The 23,529-nt window shown below is 47.9% G+C and overlaps 2 protein-coding genes across 4 annotated transcripts in view; one reads left to right on the top strand and one right to left on the bottom strand.

Moving 5' to 3' along the window:
- Positions 1–9,522, top strand: part of LOC135817543 (uncharacterized) — a 14,937-nt gene extending 5,415 nt beyond the window's left edge. For both annotated transcript variants that reach the window (XM_065330757.1, XM_065330756.1), the window contains exons 2-8: positions 2,255–2,530; positions 3,859–3,989; positions 4,484–4,631; positions 5,922–6,167; positions 6,976–7,182; positions 8,103–8,227; positions 8,523–9,522. In XM_065330757.1, the coding sequence (XP_065186829.1) occupies positions 2,353–2,530; positions 3,859–3,989; positions 4,484–4,631; positions 5,922–6,167; positions 6,976–7,182; positions 8,103–8,227; positions 8,523–8,918 (1,431 nt within the window). In that variant the 5' untranslated portion in view covers positions 2,255–2,352 and the 3' untranslated portion in view covers positions 8,919–9,522. The remainder of the gene's footprint in view (positions 1–2,254; positions 2,531–3,858; positions 3,990–4,483; positions 4,632–5,921; positions 6,168–6,975; positions 7,183–8,102; positions 8,228–8,522) is intronic.
- Positions 6,607–23,529, bottom strand: part of LOC135817542 (exocyst complex component 8-like) — a 24,962-nt gene continuing 8,039 nt past the window's right edge. For both annotated transcript variants that reach the window (XM_065330754.1, XM_065330755.1), the window contains 16 exons: positions 21,855–21,928; positions 21,143–21,224; positions 19,735–19,751; positions 19,257–19,356; positions 18,050–18,101; positions 17,543–17,687; positions 16,723–16,775; positions 16,179–16,306; positions 15,664–15,794; positions 15,143–15,262; positions 14,614–14,722; positions 12,316–12,410; positions 12,045–12,140; positions 11,321–11,392; positions 9,956–10,075; positions 6,607–7,227 (listed from right to left, as the gene is read on the bottom strand). In XM_065330754.1, coding sequence (XP_065186826.1) covers positions 7,162–7,227; positions 9,956–10,075; positions 11,321–11,392; positions 12,045–12,140; positions 12,316–12,410; positions 14,614–14,722; positions 15,143–15,262; positions 15,664–15,794; positions 16,179–16,306; positions 16,723–16,775; positions 17,543–17,687; positions 18,050–18,101; positions 19,257–19,356; positions 19,735–19,751; positions 21,143–21,224; positions 21,855–21,928 — 1,460 coding nt within the window. In that variant the 3' untranslated portion in view covers positions 6,607–7,161. The remainder of the gene's footprint in view (positions 7,228–9,955; positions 10,076–11,320; positions 11,393–12,044; positions 12,141–12,315; positions 12,411–14,613; positions 14,723–15,142; positions 15,263–15,663; positions 15,795–16,178; positions 16,307–16,722; positions 16,776–17,542; positions 17,688–18,049; positions 18,102–19,256; positions 19,357–19,734; positions 19,752–21,142; positions 21,225–21,854; positions 21,929–23,529) is intronic.

Genomic DNA, 23,529 nt, shown 5'->3' with positions numbered 1-23,529 from the left:
GTGTCAAAACTTGCTCCCCCATTCGCTCCATGTGGTCACCAGCTGGAACAGTGGAAGCGACAGCAGTGCATTATGTAGCCAACAGCGCAGGACAAAGGAACTTTCTTTGGCTAGTTGTGAGCGAAGTGCAGCGCTCGTTCTACAAGTAATTAGTTTTAACCCAGTATGGTCATGGAGCCTCGGCACAAACATGCTTTGCAGAAAGGTGTGAATTAGACCAAGCGAAACAGCATGTTAATTCATTGCAACGACATATCTTCTCAATGCATTGGTTGTTGGCAGTGATCATGTACAATATTGTATTGATAGGTTGATTAGCAGCAGCAGCAGCAGCAGCAGCACTGAAGTAGTGACACAGGCACATACACATACACGCACTGACACACACACACACACATGCATGCACACACACACACGCACGCACACACGCACACAGAGTACTTCCTGCTAAAGCCAGCAAGGGCAGGGGCATGAAGGAACGCAGAAGAAGACCGTTTTCATCTGAACTAGGGAGAACGTGCGTTTGGCGCACCAACTAGAATGCAATCTGGTACATTAAGTTGAGTCAAATGCTTTGGTCAAGTTGGCACGAGGTGACAAGCAAGACTGCACGTACTGCCTTGAAGAACAACTGCCAAGGTGTCTTGTTTCAGGGAAGGGGCTGTCAGGAGATGAGCGTGTGATAGCCGCATTGTAATCCCATTGTGAGATTAGCAATGGCAGGGGCTTCAGTGTCCATTGTGTTCTTGTCCAAGTCTCTGTGGCACGGGCGCACGGAATCAAAGGTGTACCGACGCTGAAAAGACACTGGGAGTCTGCAGGTCAATGATTAGTAGTAGTCTTAACGATGATCGTTTCCAGAGACCGCAGGCCTCTCATGTCAAACACAACGTACAAGGTACCAGTTTGACAATGCTGGATGTGTTCACGATGAGCATCCTCTCACCACAGCCAAACTGAGTTCTTGCCTGGCTGATTAGGTGGGTGTATGCTTGTAGAAACCGTGCCTCCGTGCCTCTGTGACTGTGTGTGTGTGTGTGTGTGTGTGTGTGCCTTGGAGAGAGCTACACCTGCAGCAAAGTGGTGGGCTGAGGCTTGATGATGTACTCGTATTAGAGGGGTATGGCTTCATAGACCGTGAACGTGATACATTGTTAGACGGTGCACGGCAAACACAGCCTTAAAGTGGACTGGTACACTGTATCAACTTTGTCTTGTGGTATATTTAGAGATTTTCGAGATCAGTACCAGCAGTACATGTAGCTTCACTCACACTCCTCAGTGCATGTTAGCATGCTGTGTTGTCAGAATGGTCTTTTTAAGTGGGGAAACAGCATACTCAACACGGGTATGCAGGAAGTGTACCGCGGTGTTCAGTGAAAATCCAGTACTGTAGATCATAAATTCCTAGCAATTACTTTGTAGCCGGGATAGATCTACTGTGTACTAGTCTATGGGAGGTAAGATGATCTTGATAGCATGAAGGCTGTGCAATGTGCAGATCCTTCTATTATAAAGTACAAAACATATTGACTGTCCATGTACTACAGTTGCGCTCGGTGAAATCACTGTAGACAAAGTGGTGAAATCACTGTAGACAAAGTGGTGAAATCACTGTAGACAAAGTGGTGAAATCACTGTAGACAAAGTGGTGAAATCACTGTAGACAAAGTGGTGAAATCACTGTAGACAAAGTGGTGAAATCACTGTAGACAAAGTGGTGAAATCACTGTAGACAAAGTGGTGAAATCACTGTAGACAAAGTGGTGAAATCACTGTAGACAAAGTGGTGAAATCACTGTAGACAAAGTGGTGAAATCACTGTAGACAAAGTGGTGAAATCACTGTAGACAAAGTGGTGAAATCACTGTAGACAAAGTGGTGAAATCACTGTAGACAAAGTGGTGAAATCACTGTAGACAAAGTGGTGAAATCACTGTAGACAAAGTGGTGAAATCACTGTAGACAAAGTGGTGAAATCACTGTAGACAAAGTGGTCGCATACAGGTGAAGAGCGATAGCCAATGGCTTCAGGTGGAGACCAACTTACCCCGCACCCCAGCGGCGAATCAGATCCGAAGAATCCCTTGGAGAACTGGCCTTTCCAAGGTCGGTTAGAACGATAGTGATGATGTGTAAGCCTAATGGGATCCTCATTTTCTTGGTCCTGTTTGTGTATGTGTGTGTGTGTGTGTGTGTGTGTGTGTGTGTGTGTGTGTGTGTGTGCGCGTGTGTCCCTTGGTTTTGCATACAGGGCAAGTGGTGGAGAATAAAACGCGTCACGTCAACAGTGACTATCCCGTGATACCGGCAAATAGCATATGGTTCGTAGTATCGTACATTCACCAGACAATGGATGAATCACAGATCAGGCACGGTAGCCTGGCTGTTGTTACGCTTGTCCAAGACCTGGAGCACATATTCCAGAATGCGGGTTCAACAGTTAATATAGACCGTGCACATCAATCGAATCTATTTGTCTTCAGCACATTCATGACGACAGTGAATGTGAATGTGGACAGTGGAATTGGTAAGTTATCAGTGGAGAACTACTGTAAGTTCCCTGCCCATGCGCCGCTTATAATAATAACAACCGAAGACGATATGTTTGTGATAGCATCTGGACAAAGAAGGACGCAAAAGTTCTAACGAAAAAGTGTTCATAGTTCCGAAAAACGGTGACTGACTTTGACTTTGCGCCGGTACTGACCTGCATGGTTGGCCGTGTACAGTGTACCCTGTTTGGCAATATACAGTGTAACCAAGAGTGCATAATCCCCCAGAGTGTGCACCGCCTGATCCAGCTCTGTATAGGGTCCTGGTTGAGCGTAATCGGATCTTTGCGTCATAATACCGTACACATCTGAGGGGAACCCGGGGAATTGCGGGTACTCTCAGATCAAAAAACGGTGCCCTGCCTCGAGACCGGTCTTGCGCTGGTGTGGAGTGTACGCATGACATCAGAAGATCCGATTGCGCTCGACCAAGACCCTATGCAGAGCTGGATCGGCGTTGCACACTCTGGGGGTTGTGTACTCTTGGTGTAACCTGTCTGGCCATAATTATGTTCTTACACTTTTCACTCCTCGTGCTGTCTCATCATCCCGCACTGTTAGAATTACCCATTCTCAGGAATCGCTCGGCCTGGTACTGCCCCTTGCCAGATTGTATTTTGGCTATCACTCTGTATCTTAACTTGGAGCTGACTGATGGAACTCCCTCCCTGCCGCGATTCGCACCATATCCCTACCTGCTGCATTTCGCTCCGCTATCTTCACGTGGCTAGGGCACCCTGTAAGAAGACCATAGGTCTGTGGGGACTGCCCTAGTAAAATATGAATAAATAATAATAATAATACTTGAGTAATAATAATAATACACCTGGGGTGATATCCCTCACATACTTCCATGCATGTATGCATCGCCCTGTATCTGTGTCCAGTTTAGCCAAAACTGAATACTAGTAGCTGATACAATGACTATGTATCATGTACAGTATTATGTACCAGCATACGCATATGGTTTCCAGTAGTACACTTGCGAAAATTAGGGGGTTCCGCGGAACCCCCGCACCCCCCCCCCCCCCCTAAATCTGTACCTGAGTGATTTCCATGGCCCATTGGGCGTAGCAGTAGGATAAGAGTAAGGCTGGTCAAAAATATTTGCTCGTGTACATGGTTAATTAAAACTTAAAAGCATGCAGGCAAGTGGCAATGATGTAAGAGGAACTCTTGTCAACGATATCTCTTTGGAGCTGTGTGCACTGTCAACTGGTCTGCGACACAAACCTGTTTGCTTGATACCTCAATTATTGGATGAGTCTTTCCTTGTTGATCACCGGTGTGTGCCCATATGTAGATATCTGGGGTTTGCGTCGAGATGTGGACGAAAACGGGATAACGACGTTCAAAATAGTGCGACTCCTCAACGGATTAGTACGCCATGATGCTGTTGCCCAAATTGTCGACGCTGGAGTGTATGAAATCAAGGTGAGCTGATATGTAACCTGACTCGGTGATCAAGAATAGACCGTGATTACAAACTTCCGTTTCGTGAAGGATGTCAGTAGCTTCGGGCAGAGTGTACACATCGCTACGGTTACACTATTGCTCTTCATTGTTCTAGGTTCTTGAGCTTCGCATGTCGTTGTTCCACCTTGCATGGCTTCCGGTGGGTGTAGTGTAGTTAGGCCTTGGCGGATAATGCTCGAAAAGGGGGGCGGATCAACGGTACTTTACGGGAGATGCACCGCACACAGCAGTTCCAATGTACATGTACTCCGAAGTATTACTAGTAGTTCCTGGTGTCAATGGTGCAAAGAAAGTACAGCCGTTAGCATGCAGGGAAGAGCCAAGCCCTGGATGGATGGCTTCCCAGTGCCACTGTTAGCGGGGAGTGCTCTACCTTGATCTGCTCGGTATTGGCATACAGGTTAAGCAAACGATGAGAGCACAGATTTCATTCCTGCTTGGGCTGTGTGCAGGTGTACCTCCACAATACCATCGAAAAGCAAAAACCCTTCCGTCTGACCCACTTCAAGAACATCCCATCGCTTATCCCGGATACTCATCGCTACATTGAACTGAAACCCAGGCAGCGAACGACGCTCATCATTGGAGGACAACTAGATAGTGAGTACAGTCCAGAGGCACACATGCACCATACCAAGAGTAGATAAACAAGAGTGTGCAACTCGCGGATGGGTTGGCCCACGGCGGAATTTTTTGTTGACGTAATCTTTTCGACGACGCACGCGCTGCGAGCCTTTGAGAGGTTTCCCTCGTGCACTTGGCCGGGCTTTACACCACATATACATGGTCTGTGCCCAGCACGTACGTGCTCTCACACTGCTCTGCGGCAAAGTCCGCGTTTCTCTGAAAAAAGGTGACGTCAACAAAAAATTCCGCCGTGGGCGGGGATATCTGCAGATTGTGCAGGAGAGATCCGGAGTTGCACACTCTTGTTTATCTACTCTTGACCATACCGAGAGTGTGCCACCCCCACAGGAGCCGCGGGTGGTGGCAGACCTCAAGTAGAGGTCTAAATTGTTTCTCTTACTCTCGTACTCTCTTTCTCTCTTACTTACGCTCTTACTTACTCTCTTACTTACGCTCTTACTTACTCTCTTAGGGCGCGTTTGGTTGATACGAACTAGAACAGGATTCACCAGAACAGCGCGTTTGGTTGGGACTGCACCTGTTCTGGGTCGGCCAGAACATGTTCTTCTTGCTCCGGCCTCGAGGCCGGAGCAGACCGAGCAGTTTCACTTTTTCACAGTGAAACCTGGCGGGAACATCGATTTTGGTCCCAGATGATCACGTGCATACGCTTTTGGGTTGGATTCGTCGTACCGTACAAAGTGACCATGGTGACCCATACACATTTTGAAGAATGCACCAAGTTTGGCATATTATCCACAAAAATGTGCTCTGTTTCTGGAGTACCGTTTGGTTGGCATGAGGCTGCTCCATGTGCACCAGCTGTTCGATCCTGTTCTAGATCGTACCAACCAAACGCACCCTTACTCTCTCTCTCTCTCTCTCTCTCTCTCTCTCTCTCGCGCGCGCTGCCTCTCTCGCTGCCTCTCTCGCTGCCTCTCTCGCTGCCTCTGCCTCTCTCTCTCTCTCTCTCTCTCTCTCTCTCTCTCTCTCTCTCTCTCTCTCTCTCTCTCTCTCTCTCTCTCTCTCTCTCTCAAATTTGGGCACATAAAATGAATCCTTTTTTTGGCCATTTAATATCCGAAAAGTGATGAAATTGATTTAGCAGGTTTTGCATTCCAGCAAATACACACACAAACGCACACAAACACACACTATGCACACACGCACAGACGCACACACAGACACACGCGGTATCTGGCACTCTGTGACCAAAAGCATGATTCCGCTGTATGCTTGTGTGCATGTGTTACTACTGTGCAGGGTTTCACCATCGCAAACTGCTCGCAATCCCAAGACATGAGGTGGAGCCATTCCGCTATCCCAAGATCAAGTTTATGGTCTTCAACGGCATTCCAATACCACCGAGTCAGCGTCTAGAGATGGGATTCATGTACAGTTTGGACAAGAACAACTTTGAGGTCTGGACCAGTCTTGCATACAAGCAGATGGGCTTTGTTGATGTTGAAGCCAAGCAGAATGACCCGTACACTATGGGCATAGTGGAAGGTATGTGCGTGTGCCTGTGAGCCAACATGACAATCTTGAACAGGTGCCAACCTGATCTCTGTGGAAGTGCTCGTATTGATTCCATTGTGTCGCGGTGGCTCAGTCTGCTTCATAGCAATGAGTGTAAATGGCGGGCAGAGGAAAAACGGAACTCGAATTGTGACCATCAATGGTGGAAACGATCATACTCAGCACAGCAAAAAAATTTCGATTTGCGCATCACTAGCACTACGTTTGAGAAACATCACGATGATTTCTTGATCGACACTTCATGTATCGATCTGTACCTGGTTCGTTTTGGCACTCCTGCTCAACACATCGAAGAGAATAAAAAATTAATGTCCTTGCATGATGTCCAGTGTGCTCAGAGCTGACATGCACATTGGGTTCAACATACAGATACAATTTTGGATAATTAGAAAATACACAAGGCAGAACAACAGAGACCAATATCTTTTTCATGACTACGAGTTTCGTGTTTAAAAACACTCAGCAGACGATTAGCAGGTACGGTTAGAAGTTAGAAGTCAGGGTTAAGTTAGAAGTTCGAATGGGTTAGAAGTTAGAAGTTAAGGTTAATTCGAAGTTACTGCTCGGGAAATCGAGGTTAGAATTATCAGTAGTATTATATAATGTATTTTTACATGCATTCTCTCGTGTATGTGTGCGTGTTCATGTGCGTGTGTGTGTGTGTGTGTGTGTGTGTGTGTGTGTGTGTGTGTGTGTGTGTGTGTGTGTGTACGCATGCACATGTTTGTGTCACGTGGCGTGGCGTGGCTCTGCCAATCTCTTACTTGACTATCTTCAGGCACCAAAATAGTGCACCGGTATCAGCAATGGCCGATCCGAAGCGCCGTGTCGTTTCACAATGGCCATTGCATCATGTTCGCAGACCAGGAGGAAGCTGGGTCGCCGACAAGCAACTTCCTGTGCGTGGAGGACGATGGCACGCCACACGGCCTAGCGTCCTGGATGGTTCTCTACCACGGGCTAGTTAACTATACTGGTGCATTAGGTACGTTGCCAGGGAGCAGCGCTCTTGCTGGAGTATAGGCAGCGACTGCGAGCATACGCACACGCACGCACAAACGCGCACACACACACATATTAAGCACAAATAGTTGCACACACACGCTCGCGCGCACACACACACATAATACAAATAGCTGCACACACACATATTAAACACAAAATTAATTAATAGTTGTGTTATCGCCTTCTCCCCCTGCCCCCCCCCCCCCACCACACAACAACGCAAATGACTTGATAGAATCAGAGTTAGAAGTAAGAATTCGCATGTAATATGATCAAATACCTGCTGAACTCTGATTGGCTGAGGGCGGCTAACCAATCATTGCCAAGTTTAGAGCCAGGATAGGCTATAAAAGTAATTTATAATCAACAAACGGCAAGGGCGCAGGAGGAGAAAAAAAGGCACCAAGGAACAACAAAGAACAAACAGAACACATGATCAAGACAACCAGACCACGGACGAATCACTCATCACTCTCACTCCCAGACCAAACTAGCATTGCGCATGCACGACACTCACTTGACGATCACTCTCACACAGACGGAAACAGATTCTCACACTCTCTGACAACGCGTACTCTTTTGCTTGGACCATATACCATATGCATCACACATCACACCATGCCCACACATACACTAGACTGACCATAATGAAATCGGACTCTACAAGACTAGAACCAAATACAACACGCGCAAATGATACTCTAACCAAATTACCCAAAACACACACACACACACACACACACACACACATCAGACCAGACTCTCTGGTGGACAAAGGTCACTAAAAAAATGAATTTGCTTGCAACATGCTGATTTGAACTTACAGCTGATGTTAATTTAGTGTAGTGCCCAATTCCGAGTGTTTCATACAGTAGACACCCTGTTCTGCGTTCTCTTCAGATATCTTCTTCAAAACGAGTGGCAGCCCTCAACACGTGGGTAGTACACCGACAATCCACGTCATGACCAGTGCCTACAAGTCTTTTGCCATAACCAACATCACCTCCGGACTGTATCTGGTCAAGGTAAGAATCAGTGTGCACAAGCTACAGTTGTCATATCTGCGGCCGGGGCAGCATCGGGATATGCCGCACCACATCTTTGAGGCAAACTGACACATTCCCACACTCCACTTCTGTGTTTGCTTGCATGAAAATGAATTGGCGAAGGCCGCAGCTACGCGTTCGGCCTGGTGTTGCGTAAAAGAAGTGCAACTGACCCCCGGATTTACGGTATTCTCTCTGCATCTTCTGTGTGCGTGCACGCGTGTGTGCGTGCATGCGTGTGTGTCCTATCTGCGTGGTCATGTGCTATGTTCAGGTTGCACCAGCCAAGAAGATCCTGTGGCACAACGACTTTGATCTTGTCGACTCGCTGGTTGAAGAGGCGTGTGTGAATCTCACAGGAACCTATCCGGAGGTGGTCAGTGTAGCCATGGTGCACGGATCACTCAACGCTCCACCAGGTTCTCTATCAGCGCCCGTGTTCAGTATGAGGAATAGCAACGGTGCAGTGAACAACGTCGACATGGTACACTGCAAGCCGCCCAAACCGCCGTGCCGCGATTGCTTCACAACCGCCGCACCTACCACTACGCCAGCGCACTCCGGTGCTGCTGCTGTGGGGAAGCTCATCCCGAGCTGTCCGCTACTAGCGCTGCTAACGTGCAGTCTTTGTGCATTCCTAACGACCAGTAAGCATTGGTTGTCAAGGTAACCCGCACTAAGCTGCCTGCACAGCATTGATAGCAGAACGGTGCATACTTATACGTCAGCTTGATTTATGTAAGGATATCGTTTTTTTGGTTTCCCAATTTTCGTTCCTGCCAACTTCATCCACCGCTACAATCTACACACGCAACCCTTACACGGCTGTGCTACGACAGAATGCAACCCTTACACGGCTGTGCTACGACAGAATGCAACCCTTACACGGCTGTGCTACGACAGAATGTACATTCTAATCGACGCTAGTTCTTGAGATTATTTTCTAAACTAAAGTATCCGATTTCTGTTGACCTGTTGCATATTTAGAAAAGGGTATTTTCGGCTAGGGAGAGCATGCATGCAACCGGATTGTTTTCAACACGATATAAAACAATATATTTTACGTTATATTTTACGCTTTTTTTTCTCACTGGTTGCGGCCGGCAGCCTGGTGGGTGAGCAGGATTCCTGTTCTTGTTTCCCTTATGCCGCATTTTTCTTGACTATCCCCCTCTCCCTCCCCCCTCCCAACACACGTACTACACATACCGGCGGCATTGTGATTTGTGTACTTATATTCTGTGCAGTGAGATCCTAATGTTGTCCATTCCATACGCGGTGTGCCCATATGTGTGTGCCTCGTAAAACAAAAACAAAAATAGAAAAGAGAATTGGACAGCAACGCAATTTCTGAGACCTCCTATAACCAGAAAAGTGAAAGGTTTTACAATGGTAGCAGCCTAAATAACAGGGAGTATTTTCAATACTAGGTGGAGCAGGGGAAAGGAAAGAAAAGGGTCAAGCAAGGTGCAGCAAAAGTTGATTTCAATATGGAAGGGAAAGCATCGGGAAAAGGTGGGGCAGCAGTATGTACAGGGGGGGGGGGGGGGCAAATACAATAAACTGTTATGTACAAGGAGTGGTAATATGGGGAGAAAAATATGTACAAAAGAGACAGAGACAGACAGAGCGAGAGAGAAAGAGGGAGGGAAGGAGAGAGAGAGAGAGACATAGAGGAGACAGAGTATTGTACACATATCACACTACCTCTTCCTCCTCATCGTCCTCAACACGACCGGATTCATCCAGGCCTTCCCCACCGGCGAGCAGATCTTCCAGTTCTGCGTGTAAGTCCATCAGCTGGTCAAGTCCGCGGCCAAACGCATCCTACACCACCGACACGCACGTGCACGCACACACACACATGCACACATATGTAAACAACTACGTACACATATGCACACACACCTCAGACCTCAGACATGCCCATCGCAGAAGCGATGATAGCGAACAGCTATGTTAGACATAGCAACTTGTGCTGGGATTACACCATTCAACAGCTTGCAAGGCTGATGAATTGACCGCCACTAATTTTAGCCTGGTATCCACCACACAGCTGATTCAAGTGGCTTTTTCTGGCCAGTGAATCCCTATTTTTCATTTTTCCACAATACACACAATACATGGTAAATGTACGTACACAAACCTACACACAGAGTGAATGTTATCACACATCACACCATAATAGACTGACAACCACTAGTGGAAGAATATCGCACCGCTAGCCCAGATGTAACAACCCCCCCCCCCCCCCTGGTCTCCCGCATGTGAAAAATGAATGTTCAGTTGCGGTATGTGAAATACGGACAGGCCATGACATCCTGGACTCTCTGGTTAGCACATGTACACGAGGTTCTCAGAATCAGTTTGCGGATCTGACTTGCATATCCGCCTGGATTGCACGTGCAACTGTCCCATAATCACGCCTTAAAGTGCACTGGTGAAGGGCGGCACAAGTCTGTTCATGAGATTTCAATAATTTCATTGAGCAGGACTTAAATTACGGGACAACGTTTAAAAAAATGTAGCATGAGATACGACTTATGAAGACAACAAAGTCACACCTAAAGGTATGTCAGTGAGTGTGGGACATGGTGTCCATGCATACACGCACTGAGGACACCACACAGGACACGGGACTCTACACTCTAATAAGACAGCTCAGCTTTCCAGCACAACGCCTGCACAGCTCTCTCCGACGACACACAAGACACGCACCCGGGCACACACATACACGAGAACACACACGCACACACAGTGACACATACACACACAGTGACACACACAGTGACACAGACACACACACAGTGACACACACAGTGACACAGACACACACACAGTGACACACACACACACACACACACACAGTGACACACACACACACACACACAGTGACACACACACACACACACACACACACACACACACACACACACACACACACACACAGTGACACACACACACACACACACACACACACACATGCACTAGCACACTACACGGACACATATCTGACATGCAACGAGCAAAGGCTGGATAGTTGTTGATAGTCCAGTACCAGAGCGTACATACCTCTAGCTTCTCCTCCATTATTGGTAAGAAGGTTTCCATGATGAACATTGCATTCTTGCGAATGAAGTCATGCTAAACAATCCAAAATTACCACAAACATCAAAAAAAAAGCATGTCCGTTGAAATGCAGTGAAAGAGAATTAAAATAATTAAATAAACGTCAAGGGTCAAGTTCGTCAGGAAGTGCGTGTTCCAAGTAAGAACAGCCAACTTCATAAATGTCTATCTATTACTGTTACCAGTCTGAACAGCCATGGTATCTCAGCGGTGCTGGCCTCAACCTTCAGACTGCATTTCGCTGTCATGTACTTCAGTACATGTCACATATTCACTATACCACTCTTATCCAGCTGACAAGCATAAAACCCACTCTAATCCAGCTGACAAGCATAAAACCCACTCTAATCCAGCTGACAAGCATAAAACCCACTCTAATCCAGCTGACAAGCATAAAACCCACTCTAATCCAGCTGACAAGCATAAAACCCACTCTAATCCAGCTGACAAGCATAAAACCCACTCTAATCCAGCTGACAAGCATAAAACCCACTCTAATCCAGCTGACAAGCATAAAACCCACTCTAATCCAGCTGACAAGCATAAAACCCACTCTAATCCAGCTGACAAGCATAAAACCCACTCTAATCCAGCTACCAACTGTTACACCCACACTAGTCCAGCTGACAATGTTCTACAGTATTATGTTGTATATAGGATAACATACATGTTGCAGGAAGGCATCCTCCTCCAGCACAGACTTGATGTGGACAATTTGACATTCAAACAAGATACATAGGCAAGAGATGAAGGTGTCGTGAAGCTGCAGTGCACAAAACACACACACACACAAACACAGAGTTATGGTATATAAGGAAATACACACCATCACCACGATCTCCAATCAGCACAATCACAATCCTCATGACCATCAGCACAATCCTCATCAATACCATCAGCATTACTAGCACACTAGGTGGTTGTGCACACTGACTCACCGATGGAATGTAGATCTTCATGCCGTCTTGAATGAATGCATAGACACAGCGACAAAACTCCACCGTTGTACGTGCTATGTCCACCTTGCTACCGTCTGAATACAGGCAGAGGATGGACAAAGACAACAAAACATCAACAAAAAGCCATTGAAGATAGCCAGAGTTAGAGACAGACAACCTTACCTGATCACCAAGCCGGGCATCTTATGCGCCAGGATTGATTGTGGGCGACAGCATTGCATGGCTAATTTTCACGGTGTTCCCTTCTCCAGTCCCACAACGATCATCATGTCTTCACCCCACTGAACTCTAACATACTCCCCAGAGCTCCCGAATCACCTCAGTGCAGAATGTTTTGTTTTTGAGTTTCTTGTTTTTTCTTTCCTTTTTGCTCTTTTTGGTTGGTGCCTTTCTCGCTGATCCAGTGCGTGCACGCAACTCTGCCTGGCAGCTCCGATTCAACTTCTCCCCCCCCCCCCTGCAAGGAACGCTGCTGCTGGTCTATTGGCATAGCTTTCCGAACTAATCTGGAACTCACCCCCCCCCCCCCCATCTCTCTCTCAAGCTCTCACTCTTTCACACACAATCTCTCTTCTCCCCCCCCCCCCCCCAATGGTGCGTGGTGTGTGTCTTGATCCCGGGACCATTGGTCGCGGGAGCGCACTTCACCTCACCTGCACAGCTCTTATAAATTATAGCACCTAGGCACCCTTCTTAGTCCACCGTGTTCTTTGTTGTTGTTGTTGTTGTTGTTGTTGTTGTTGTTGTCCTTCATTCTACGCTCGCCTTGAGAGACGGCCGCGTTTTTGTTGTACCTTTTCAGTCGTGAAAGTATTTCTTAGTCGTTGTACCTCTTCTAGTTATGGATACTGGTATGGAGACGTCTTCTACACCGTCCAACGGCATAGTTGGAGTCCTGGAGAAAATCCAAGCCAGCACGCAAAGCATTGCTGATCGTGTGACGAGAATCGAGGATAGTCAAAGACAAAATCCTTCGACTGTGTCATTCCTTGGCACGTCCACCCCATACAAGGAGCAAAGCTCCAAATCATGGCCGGATGATACCAGTACAATGGAGGAACTTGAGAAAGAGACGGAAGAGTTGGACTCCAAAGGGGTCAAACTTTATCCTGTGTCCGACTCAACGATGAGTCTCTTGAAGTCGAATTTTCGTCCCGCCTTGCCGAATCCGAGCAGGCAACAGATTCGTGACAAGTTTGGTGCCCCAAACTGCCCACACTCGGCTTGTCCTGGACTTAACAAAGTCATGAAGTCCAGGATGTCCAATGAAACAAAGTCTCGCGACAAACAATTGGCGCGCCTGCAAAGTTCGGGCTTGGACGCCGTTGGTCCCCTAACTCGAGTGTTGGAGGGAGCAGAGAGTGGTGAAATCTCTGCTTGCGAGATACTGGAGGCTGTATAGTCAGCAGTCAAACTCCTCGGGAATTTGTCGGCCCAATGTAATCGGGAACGCCATCAAATTGCCCTCTCTAGTCTCAACCCCTGCATTGCAGATACGCTGACGACGATTCCATTTTCACCGAAGCCCGTCAACATTTGTTTGGCGGCGGCTTTTATAAGAAGGCGAAGGAGCGTGATGACGAGATGCGGGTGCTGAACAGCGTTGCAGCCAGCAAGACCCATACCCAGTCAGCTCCTGCCAAGTAACCGAGTGGTTTCAAGAGCCACCCGCCGGTTTTCCACCGGGACTTCCGCAATTCTCATGGAGGATCCAGGGGATGAGGATGATACCAGCCTTACGCCGGCAATTCGAGTTTCAGCCACGGCAGCAGCAAGAAGTCCTCGGACTGTGCCAAGTGACATCCAGCTCCAAGTCCAGCACACCCGCAGCATCAGCAGGACCAGAAGTGTCTCCTCATGAACCATTTGAAATAAATAAAAAGTCTTCCAAATATGTCTCAATCTCTGCTTATGGTGTGCCTGAAGGACTTGGGTTTTGTAGACATGGCTCAAAGCATAGCCCTACAGAGTCCTCAGCTCCCTCTGCAGGGAAGATACAACTTTTCATTCAAAATTGGAAAGTTCTCACATCTTTTACCCCTGTTGCACTTTCATAAACTAAAAATGACATCCCAGTACAGTCAGGCCTCGCTTATCCGGTCCTCGTTTATCCGGATCCCTCGCCATCCGGAAGAAAATAGTTGGTTACAAATGTACAGCATATGCCATGCTTACATACAGTATGTATGTTCGATTATCCGGTTCCCTCGCCTATCCGGATATTTTTGTGGAAAACGGATGTGTGCGGTTATGCGAGGTCTGACTGTACACACTGACCGTAGACTAGGTTCTTGAAGTCATCAACGCCGAACGCCTCCATATCAAAGATAAGCTGCGAGAGGCCTTCGGGCTTCTTGCTGAAGTCCAGGCATGCCCAGTCTTCCGCCTGCAGGCACAAACACAGCAGAATGGACGAGTCCGCATTACACCAATCGACACCCGATTTTCTTGCAACTGCAAGATCTAGTTTGAAGGTTCATTACCGAATTTCCCCCGAATATAAGTCTTACACCTTGTTACACTAAACTTCAGGGCCAACAAGGGGGGGGGGGGGGGGACTTACAATCAAGCATGACTTACTACTGAAGAGAATATACTGAAGCATTATGACATGGATCTGAAAATGAGGATGCGACTTACAATCAGGGAAATACGGTATGTGCACAACTGAGCATGATTGCATGTATGCGTTCACAGTCTAATCCTTCTCTACACTTGACACATGAACACCTTGCTAGTGAAACTATGCAGGCAGCAGAGCTACTAGTGTTGGATGTACTACATGTGCAGCATGTCAATCACTTACATTAGCACGGTGTCTAAGCTGTTCTACTAGCTGCTCGCGGCTGTCTCCCAGGCACAGAGATAGGTCAGAGAGGATCTGAGAGCGGAACTGGAAGGTCAACTCAAGACCCACGTCTTTTAACTGCGGAGGCAGATGCATAGCATACACACACACACACACACACACACACACACACACACACACACGCACGCACGCACGCACGCGCATGCACGCACACACACACACACACACACGTACGCACACGTACACACACACACATATGCAACAGGGGTAAAGGCAATAGTCCCGCAGCTACTAAATGTCCAACTTATTGTCACAAATCTTTTGGCAAAAGGACAAGCTAAAAAGAAGACTTGGCACATCCATGAAGGTGGTGAATACACACAATTACGGTACAACTGAAACCAGAATGGGACTTGGCATATAACACACATAACGGTTCGCGATGACCAGCACACACAGAGAGAAGTGAAGACAGGCTCCGAATTTGCCCAAACGGTTACGTCCTTGTTACTACTCACTTTGTCACAGTACTGTGCGGCGGTGTGGACACACTCAGCAACCACAGACAATGTGTTACCACCACCAAACACCTGAGAACCAAACCGTTGAACAAAGTCGCTGAGCTCGTCCAGGCACCAAACAACAAACGCTAAGTAGATAAGCAGAAAATCAAACATGCATACACACACATGCACAGACAGGCAAGCAGACAAACAAGCAGAAGGCCAGTGGGTTCTACGCTGAGCTAACGTAGATGCTACAAGCACAAACACACAAGCAGATGAATAGTACTGTTTTCTACACGTGTACAAACGTAGATTGTGTGTGTGTGTGTGTGTGTGTGTGTGTGTGTGTGTGTGTGTGTGCGTGTGTGCGTGCGTGAGAGAGAGAGAGAGAGAGAGAGAGAGAGAGAGAGAGAGAGAGAGAGAAAGAAAGAGAGAGAGAGAACAAACTGCACTTGTCTACATGACAGAAGACAGCTGCACACAATCGTGAATGCTGAGAAGTGGCTGCTGCTGACTGCTGTCCTTACCTGAAGCACTGTCATTGTTTTCCGAGAAAGCCTTCCGGAATTCTTCAGCTGCTTCAATTAGGCCAAAGAAGAATGTCGATGACAGGCGAGAAATGTAGAGGGATGTATTACCTTCAATTTTCAGTTGGCTGCAAGGGGAAGGAGAGGAAAGAAAAGCACAGTACTTGTACAACGATGACACAACAAGAGATCATCAGTCAATTGTTGCCAACATTCTCGGCAAGTCACCAGGTGTTTGCAGCGTTCAAAGTGAAGAAAAAAAACGCTCAAAAAGTCTATGTTGCTTGGAAATGCACTCTTACCCTCAACTGCAACACACACCACTCACCAGGTGCACCCCACCAGATAACCCTCCACCTGCAGGCATGCACACTTACTCCCCATTTCAACATGGTACTATAGTAGTGAAAAGAACTACAGTAGATTACAAAAATACAATACACTGTGACTAGCCATTGGCCTGTTGACATCCCCGAGACATACTCTACTGTTTTGTATAAAAGACTGCTTGGAACACAAGCCCTACAGGCTACACCCACCGTACCGGAAGTGATGGTCAATGACTCGGCTGTAGTTCTTTAGAAACAGCTCACATGCCTGCAACAACACACACACACACACATACACGTCCGCACATACACACATACACACATATTCACAGCACGAATACACACACGCACGCACGCACACACACACATGTAGCAATTATTTAGCAGGCATAGGCTACAAAGAGCAAGGCATGCTTCCCTACCTGGTGCAATTAATTGCTCTGGTTAGCGAGCACAAAGCCAAACCATAATTATTCAGAAAAGAGCTGGGGGCAGTTTTCACTCCAACATGCATATTCAGCTCTGTCTTCCTGTGAGCGGTGCACCTCTCCTCCTGCTGTTTGTCTAACAGAGGCAGAAAGAGATTACTTACTGAAATGTAGTATCATCAGCGTGGTTAGATTCCAAGATTCCAATACACAGCAGCAGCAGCTCACGTTGATGGTGTCATGAGAGAAAAGCATGGATTCTCCACATTGGCATACAGTAAAACCTGTCAAGGCGACCACTCGGATAAGGCAATCACCTGTCCTACAAGACCATTGAAACCAGGACCAAGGGATGCTATTTCCAGTCAAATGACACCGGATAAGGAGACCACCTGGTAACAGAGACCAGGTTTTGAAGGTCTCTTGAGCAGTGGTCGTCTTAGACAGGTTAAACTGTACTAGTATGTAGGCGGGGAGGTATTACTGCATGTAGTGCTGCCAACAGCAATTATTTGCCCCATGTGTGTTCATGGCAATACCAGTAGCTATGCGAAGGCAATGCTCCGTCTCTATGCATTGGCTGCAGTAGACAAGTGGCAGTGCTCACCTTTGCAGATCTGCCCAGCTTGACAAGCATGGCTACCACACGCCGTACCGCACTGGGATTGCTCTTGCCGGCAGTGCCTGACGCACCCTGCAGCTCCGTCACTAGCTGCTGGCAGACATTCTTCACTCGCGATTCAACACGATTCCTGCCAGCAAAAACAAGACACAACACGTGCAGGCGAACAGATACACAGATAGATGCATAGACAAGGACACATGACATCAGAATCTCTCTCAGCAAAGAAATGAAGCTGGCAAAAGCTAGGCATGCGCAGCAAGGGGTATGTGAAACACGACGAGAGCTAGCTCAGGACCCTCGCTGTGCTTGTTTCATTACCTAGGTCATCAGTCAGACGTAGTACGCCTGATCCCCATCACACACGCACGCACGCACGCGTGCGCACACACACAATAAAGCAATGATGTTATGCTGCAGCAATATTATATGATCAACACAAGAGGTCATGACATCATACTGCAGACTGGTGCTGACATTGCACACACTCACCGGATATCACGCGCAGCCTGCGAATGCTGGAAGTCGGACAAATACTCGGTGGCTGTCAAGTGTAGACAAGAGAGCAAAGCAAGTTTCACACTTGTCAATAGCAATAGCAGTAATCAGGTAATACATTCAAACCAGTGCCTCACCCAGCTACAGTGCCTCACCCGGCTACAGTGCCTCACCCGGCTACAGTGCCTCACCCGGCTACAGTGCCTCACCCGGCTACAGTGCCTCACCCGGCTACAGTGCCTCACCCGGCTACAGTGCCTCACCCGGCTACAGTGCCTCACCCGGCTACAGTGCCTCACCCGGCTACAGTGCCTCACCCGGCTACAGTGCCTCACCCGGCTACAGTGCCTCACCCGGCTACAGTGCCTCACCCGGCTACAGTGCCTCACCCGGCTACAGTGCCTCACCCGGCTACAGTGCCTCACCCGGCTACAGTGCCTCACCCGGCTACAGTGCCTCACCCGGCTACAGTGCCTCACCCGGCTACAGTGCCTAACCCGGCTACAGTGCCTCACCCGGCTACAGTGCCTCACCCGGCTACAGTGCCTCACCCAGCTACAGTGCCTCACCCAGCTACAGTGCCTCACCCAGCTACAGTGCCTCACCCAGCTACAGTGCCTCACCCAGCTACAGTGCCTCACCCAGCTACAGTGCCTCACCCAGCTACAGTGCCTCACCCGGCTACAGTGCCTCACCCAGCTACAGTGCCTCACCCAGCTACAGTGCCTCACCCAGCTACAGTGCCTCACCCAGCTACAGTGCCTCACCCAGCTACAGTGCCTCACCCAGCTACAGTGCCTCACCCAGCTACAGTGCCTCACCCAGCTACAGTGCCTCACCCAATTTCTCCCTCAAGTATAGACGATTAGAACTTCATTCCCGGGCTCAGTAAAGTACTGTTAGAGGTGCATGTGTACTCTAGAAATCCACACTGCCACAAGCTTTACTATACACTAGTATACAGTCACAAGAAAAGCACAACCATCAGGCCACTCTAAAGAGGATTGTGAAGTAAATCAATTAATTTATGAATAGACTAGTGCTGGGGAGCACAAATAGCCTAATAGGTAAGGGCTATGTCATGCTGTGCGGGCTGGCACACACCACACACACACACACACACACACACACACACACACACACACACACACACACACACACACACACACACACCACATCGTGCAAGTACCATGAAACCTACTCTTCTGGACCAGCTTCACAGCTGCTTCAAAATCCCGCTGAGCAAGGAACACATCTAGATCCTCTGGCACTTCCTTCAACCAGTCCACTGACAACAAATCCTACAAGTACAGGTAAATAAAACAAGAGGAACACAACCCAAAAGATAGATTACTTGTATTGGTGTAAAGACTACTTGTCTCAACAATAGTAAACAAAGGATTTGTTAACACAACGCAGCGGTACACCAGATTAACTGAAGCAACATTAACATTCCGTCTCTAACGACAGTGGCAACCAACACGAAAGGCTTTGCTCAGAATGAGAAGTTGACATCTGTGCCTGAGAACAAGCTATATTGGTCCACTATAGAACTGGGAGATGACGTAGGTAGAAGCAGAGCTGCCTGCGCCCAAACTAAGACTAGACCAAACGAAGCTAGTCATTACATTCAAATGTCCATGCACAACTCGAGATAATAATTGCCAGACTGTCATTACCTGTGTTTTCTTTTGCCCTTTGAAGCATCCAGCAATTCCGGACAACAGGACGCGTACATATGCACACACACACGCACGCGCGCACACACACACACACACACACACACACACACACACACACACACACACACACATGCGCGCACACACACACATATGCGCACACACGTGCACACACACACACACGCACACGCACACCCACACCCACACACGTGCGCACACACACACACACACACAAACACACACAAGCACACACACACACACGCACACACACACACACACACACACACACACACACACACACACACGAAGATGAGAATCAGATACAAACACAGGTAGGAAGAAGGTAGATATCATACGACATGGTTGGCCAGTGACCAACAACACACGCACAAGATGAGAAAGAACAAGAAAAAAGCAGCAATCGAGAGCAGACATACATTCACACGTAGACACTAGACACTGCCAAAGATACAGACTAGCACTCGACATCAAAGACAATGGACTTTTTGTGTAAGCACTTGGAAGAAATAAAAAATGTCACGGTTAGCGTTATCCGCAGTTTACTGAGTTTTCTGCATCCGTAGGAACGCCATCACACTCATAGCATCAAAGGCGCAGATGCAGCTCCTCAAGCGATGGGAGGTGAGTAGATCAGACCCACCAACAAGTGGTCAAAGACCGAAAACTAGGGGTGAAAGTTGGCATTGAGATCCCGAGTTCGAGTACTCTGATTTTCTCCGATCGAATATTCGAGAGTTCGAGCATTCTTCATCTCCTAAAAATTGCACACCGAGGGCCTTAAAATCACATGATACAACCTGATTGAACCGAGTGGCAGTCATTTTTTCTCTGGTATATTGGTTGGTGGGTCATTTGGGCTCTCACTACTCGTGAACAAATGCTCACCACACAGTATGCACATCAATATCTGCCGACTGCTGCTCTGAAACTGCAGATTTCTGTGGTAAATGCATGTACCATGTATGAACGAGTACTCTGATTTATCCAGAGTACGATTATTTCTGAAAAAACCGAGCGATCTACTCGAGTATTCGGTATAATTGTTTCACCCCTACCGAAAACCCTATTCACTGCGTCCATGCACAATTCGAGATAGGCAGGCTGCAGGCACAGAGGGAGGGTCTACAATGTAAGAGCATGATCGAGGAACAGAGGGTACCAGGTTCAAATCCTGCTTGGAAGCGGAAGAAATAAAAGAGAGACTCTAATATCAATAGGCTGAACCATGATGAAATCAGGGAATACAAAGACAGCAAACAAAGGCATGGGAATCTAGTGCATGAACACATGCCACTGTTTGATGCACACAAGTTCAAACAAGTTCAAATATGCTGTCAAACTAAAAAGTTCAAACAAGTACATTCCCAGTAGTTTGTACTGTCTGTACCTTCCGCTGCGTTTCGCTTCTGTGCATCTTCCATGTACTTGTGAATCTGCTTAGTGGAGTCAATGATCTGCAGCCATTCCGCCTTCAGACACAAACACAAGTAAATGAACAGACACACACACACACACACACACACACACACACGCGCGCACGCACACGTACGTACGCACACACACGCATGCACACACATACACATAATACACACACACACACAATACATATACATAGGGAGAGAGGTCTATGGTTTATATGCTCAAGTAGGTGTAAGACCAGTGACATGTGGTGGTTGACCCCATGTGCTTCATCCACATCAGCTGCTGTGATTGGAAACGAAAACAAATGGCGTATGAGCAGGACACAGCACACTGGTTTGGACCAGGACCAGGACCCACAACTATGCTGATGCTGCCTAAAGCGCAACATGCCCACCAAGACAGAGGAGAGTGATAGATGATGATACGCCTTTCTTTCTTCAAACTAACGAGAGAGAGAGAGAGAGAGAGAGAGAGAGAGAGAGAGAGAGAGAGAGAGAGAGAGAGAGAGAGAGAGAGAGAGAGAGAGAAAGAGAGAGAGAGAGAGAGAGAGAGAGAGAGAGAGAGAGAGAGAGAGAGAGAGAGAGAGAGAGAGAGAGAGAGAGAGAGAGAGAGAGAGAGAGAGAGAGAGAGAGAGAGAGAGAGAGAGAGCAGTGGTAAGTTGGTAACAGAACACTTACTTTCTTTTCTGGGGTTTCCGTCTGGAAGACATAATTATCCGGGAACATGAGCACTTTGAACATGTTACTTTGCTCTGAAACAAACAAACAAACATACATACATACACACCAGATGAACAGACAGATGAACACACAGAGCACAGTGCAGCAATGTTGCTGGCTTCTGTGAGCATCTAGTCAACCCTAACTTCCATCAGCCTTTTTCTTTATATTCTCCATTATGGAAGACTTGAAGAAACAGAGAATGTGATTTAATGGAAGACAAACATAATGAAATTCTGTTGTTCAACTATGATCTTTACACTCGTTTTGTTCGAACGTTCGAACTTCGAATCTACTACTCCCTACGGATAAAGCTGCAAGATGCCTCGAAATTACTTCTCATTCGAATCTAATGTTGTAGATAAGATATAGGAAAGCAGAATCTGTAGTAGCTAAGAGACAGACTACAAAGTGAAGTGCACACCAGGGTGGGTGCTTATTTGTCATTCTCCGCTACGTGTCGCACGGCCATCAGACAGGGCAGGGGTGTCGGACATGGTACGGTCACTATGGTATTGACCGTACCATTTTTTGCCCCAGGTACCATGTGACCCAGGCACCATGTGACCCAGGCACCATGTGACCCAGGTACCATGTGACCCAGGCACCATGTGACCCAGGCACCATGTGACCCAGGCACCATGTGACCCAGGCACCATGTGACCCAGGTACCATGTGACCCAGGTACCATGTGACCCAGGTACCATGTGACCCAGGTACCATGTGACCCAGGTACCATGTGACCCAGGTACCATGTGACCCAGGTACCATGTGACCCAGGTACCATGTGACCCAGGTACCATGTGACCCAGGTACCATGTGACCCAGGTACCATGTGACCCAGGTACCATGTGACCCAGGTACCATGTGACCCAGGTACCATGTGAATCAACAAAATACACTTACCTGGCATCTAAATTTCCAAAATTTTCGGCTCAGCCATCTCTCCCCACGAGTAAATCGTACTTTGGATGGCTGACCGTTCCACACTAAAATACCTTCCGACGCCGCAGCAGGGTCAGGTTCGACGGTCGGGTCTGGTCAGTTTTCCTCTCGAAGGGTCTTGGACTAACGCCCAAAACTGGTCTCCAACCATGCGTATCAGCTCGACATACAGCATTATAGTGCACGGCGAGTGCTTCGTTGTGGGCTACTGAGCTGGGCACTGGGCACTGGACACTGGTGCTCTAACCATTCCAGAACATAAGCCCGTCGTGCACTGCCAAATATGAAATGTATGAGTAATGCATGTGAGTAGGCTGGGATCAGCAATGCACTGTTCAACACCCTACACGACCATGCCCAGGTGGCTGTGTGGGGTGTTATGTGAGTACGCTGGGATCAGCAATGCACTGTTCAACACCCTACACGACCATGCCCAGGTGGCTGTGTGGGGTGTTATGTGAGTAGGCTGGGATCAGCAATGCACTGTTCAACACCCTACACGACCATGCCCAGGTGGCTGTGTGGGGTGTTATGTGAGTACGCTGGGATCAGCAATGCACTGCTCAACACCCTACACGACCATGCCCAGGTGGCTGTGTGGGGTGTTATGTGAGTACGCTGGGATCAGCAATGCACTGTTCAACACCCTACACGACCATGCCCAGGTGGCTGCACTGTTCAACACCCT

The sequence above is a fragment of the Sycon ciliatum genome, chromosome 5 (assembly GCF_964019385.1).
Source record: "Sycon ciliatum chromosome 5, ocSycCili1.1, whole genome shotgun sequence".
NCBI lineage: Eukaryota > Metazoa > Porifera > Calcarea > Leucosolenida > Sycettidae > Sycon > Sycon ciliatum.
Note: the sequence above shows the minus strand (reverse complement) of the source record. Positions and strands in the feature narration are given on the sequence as shown.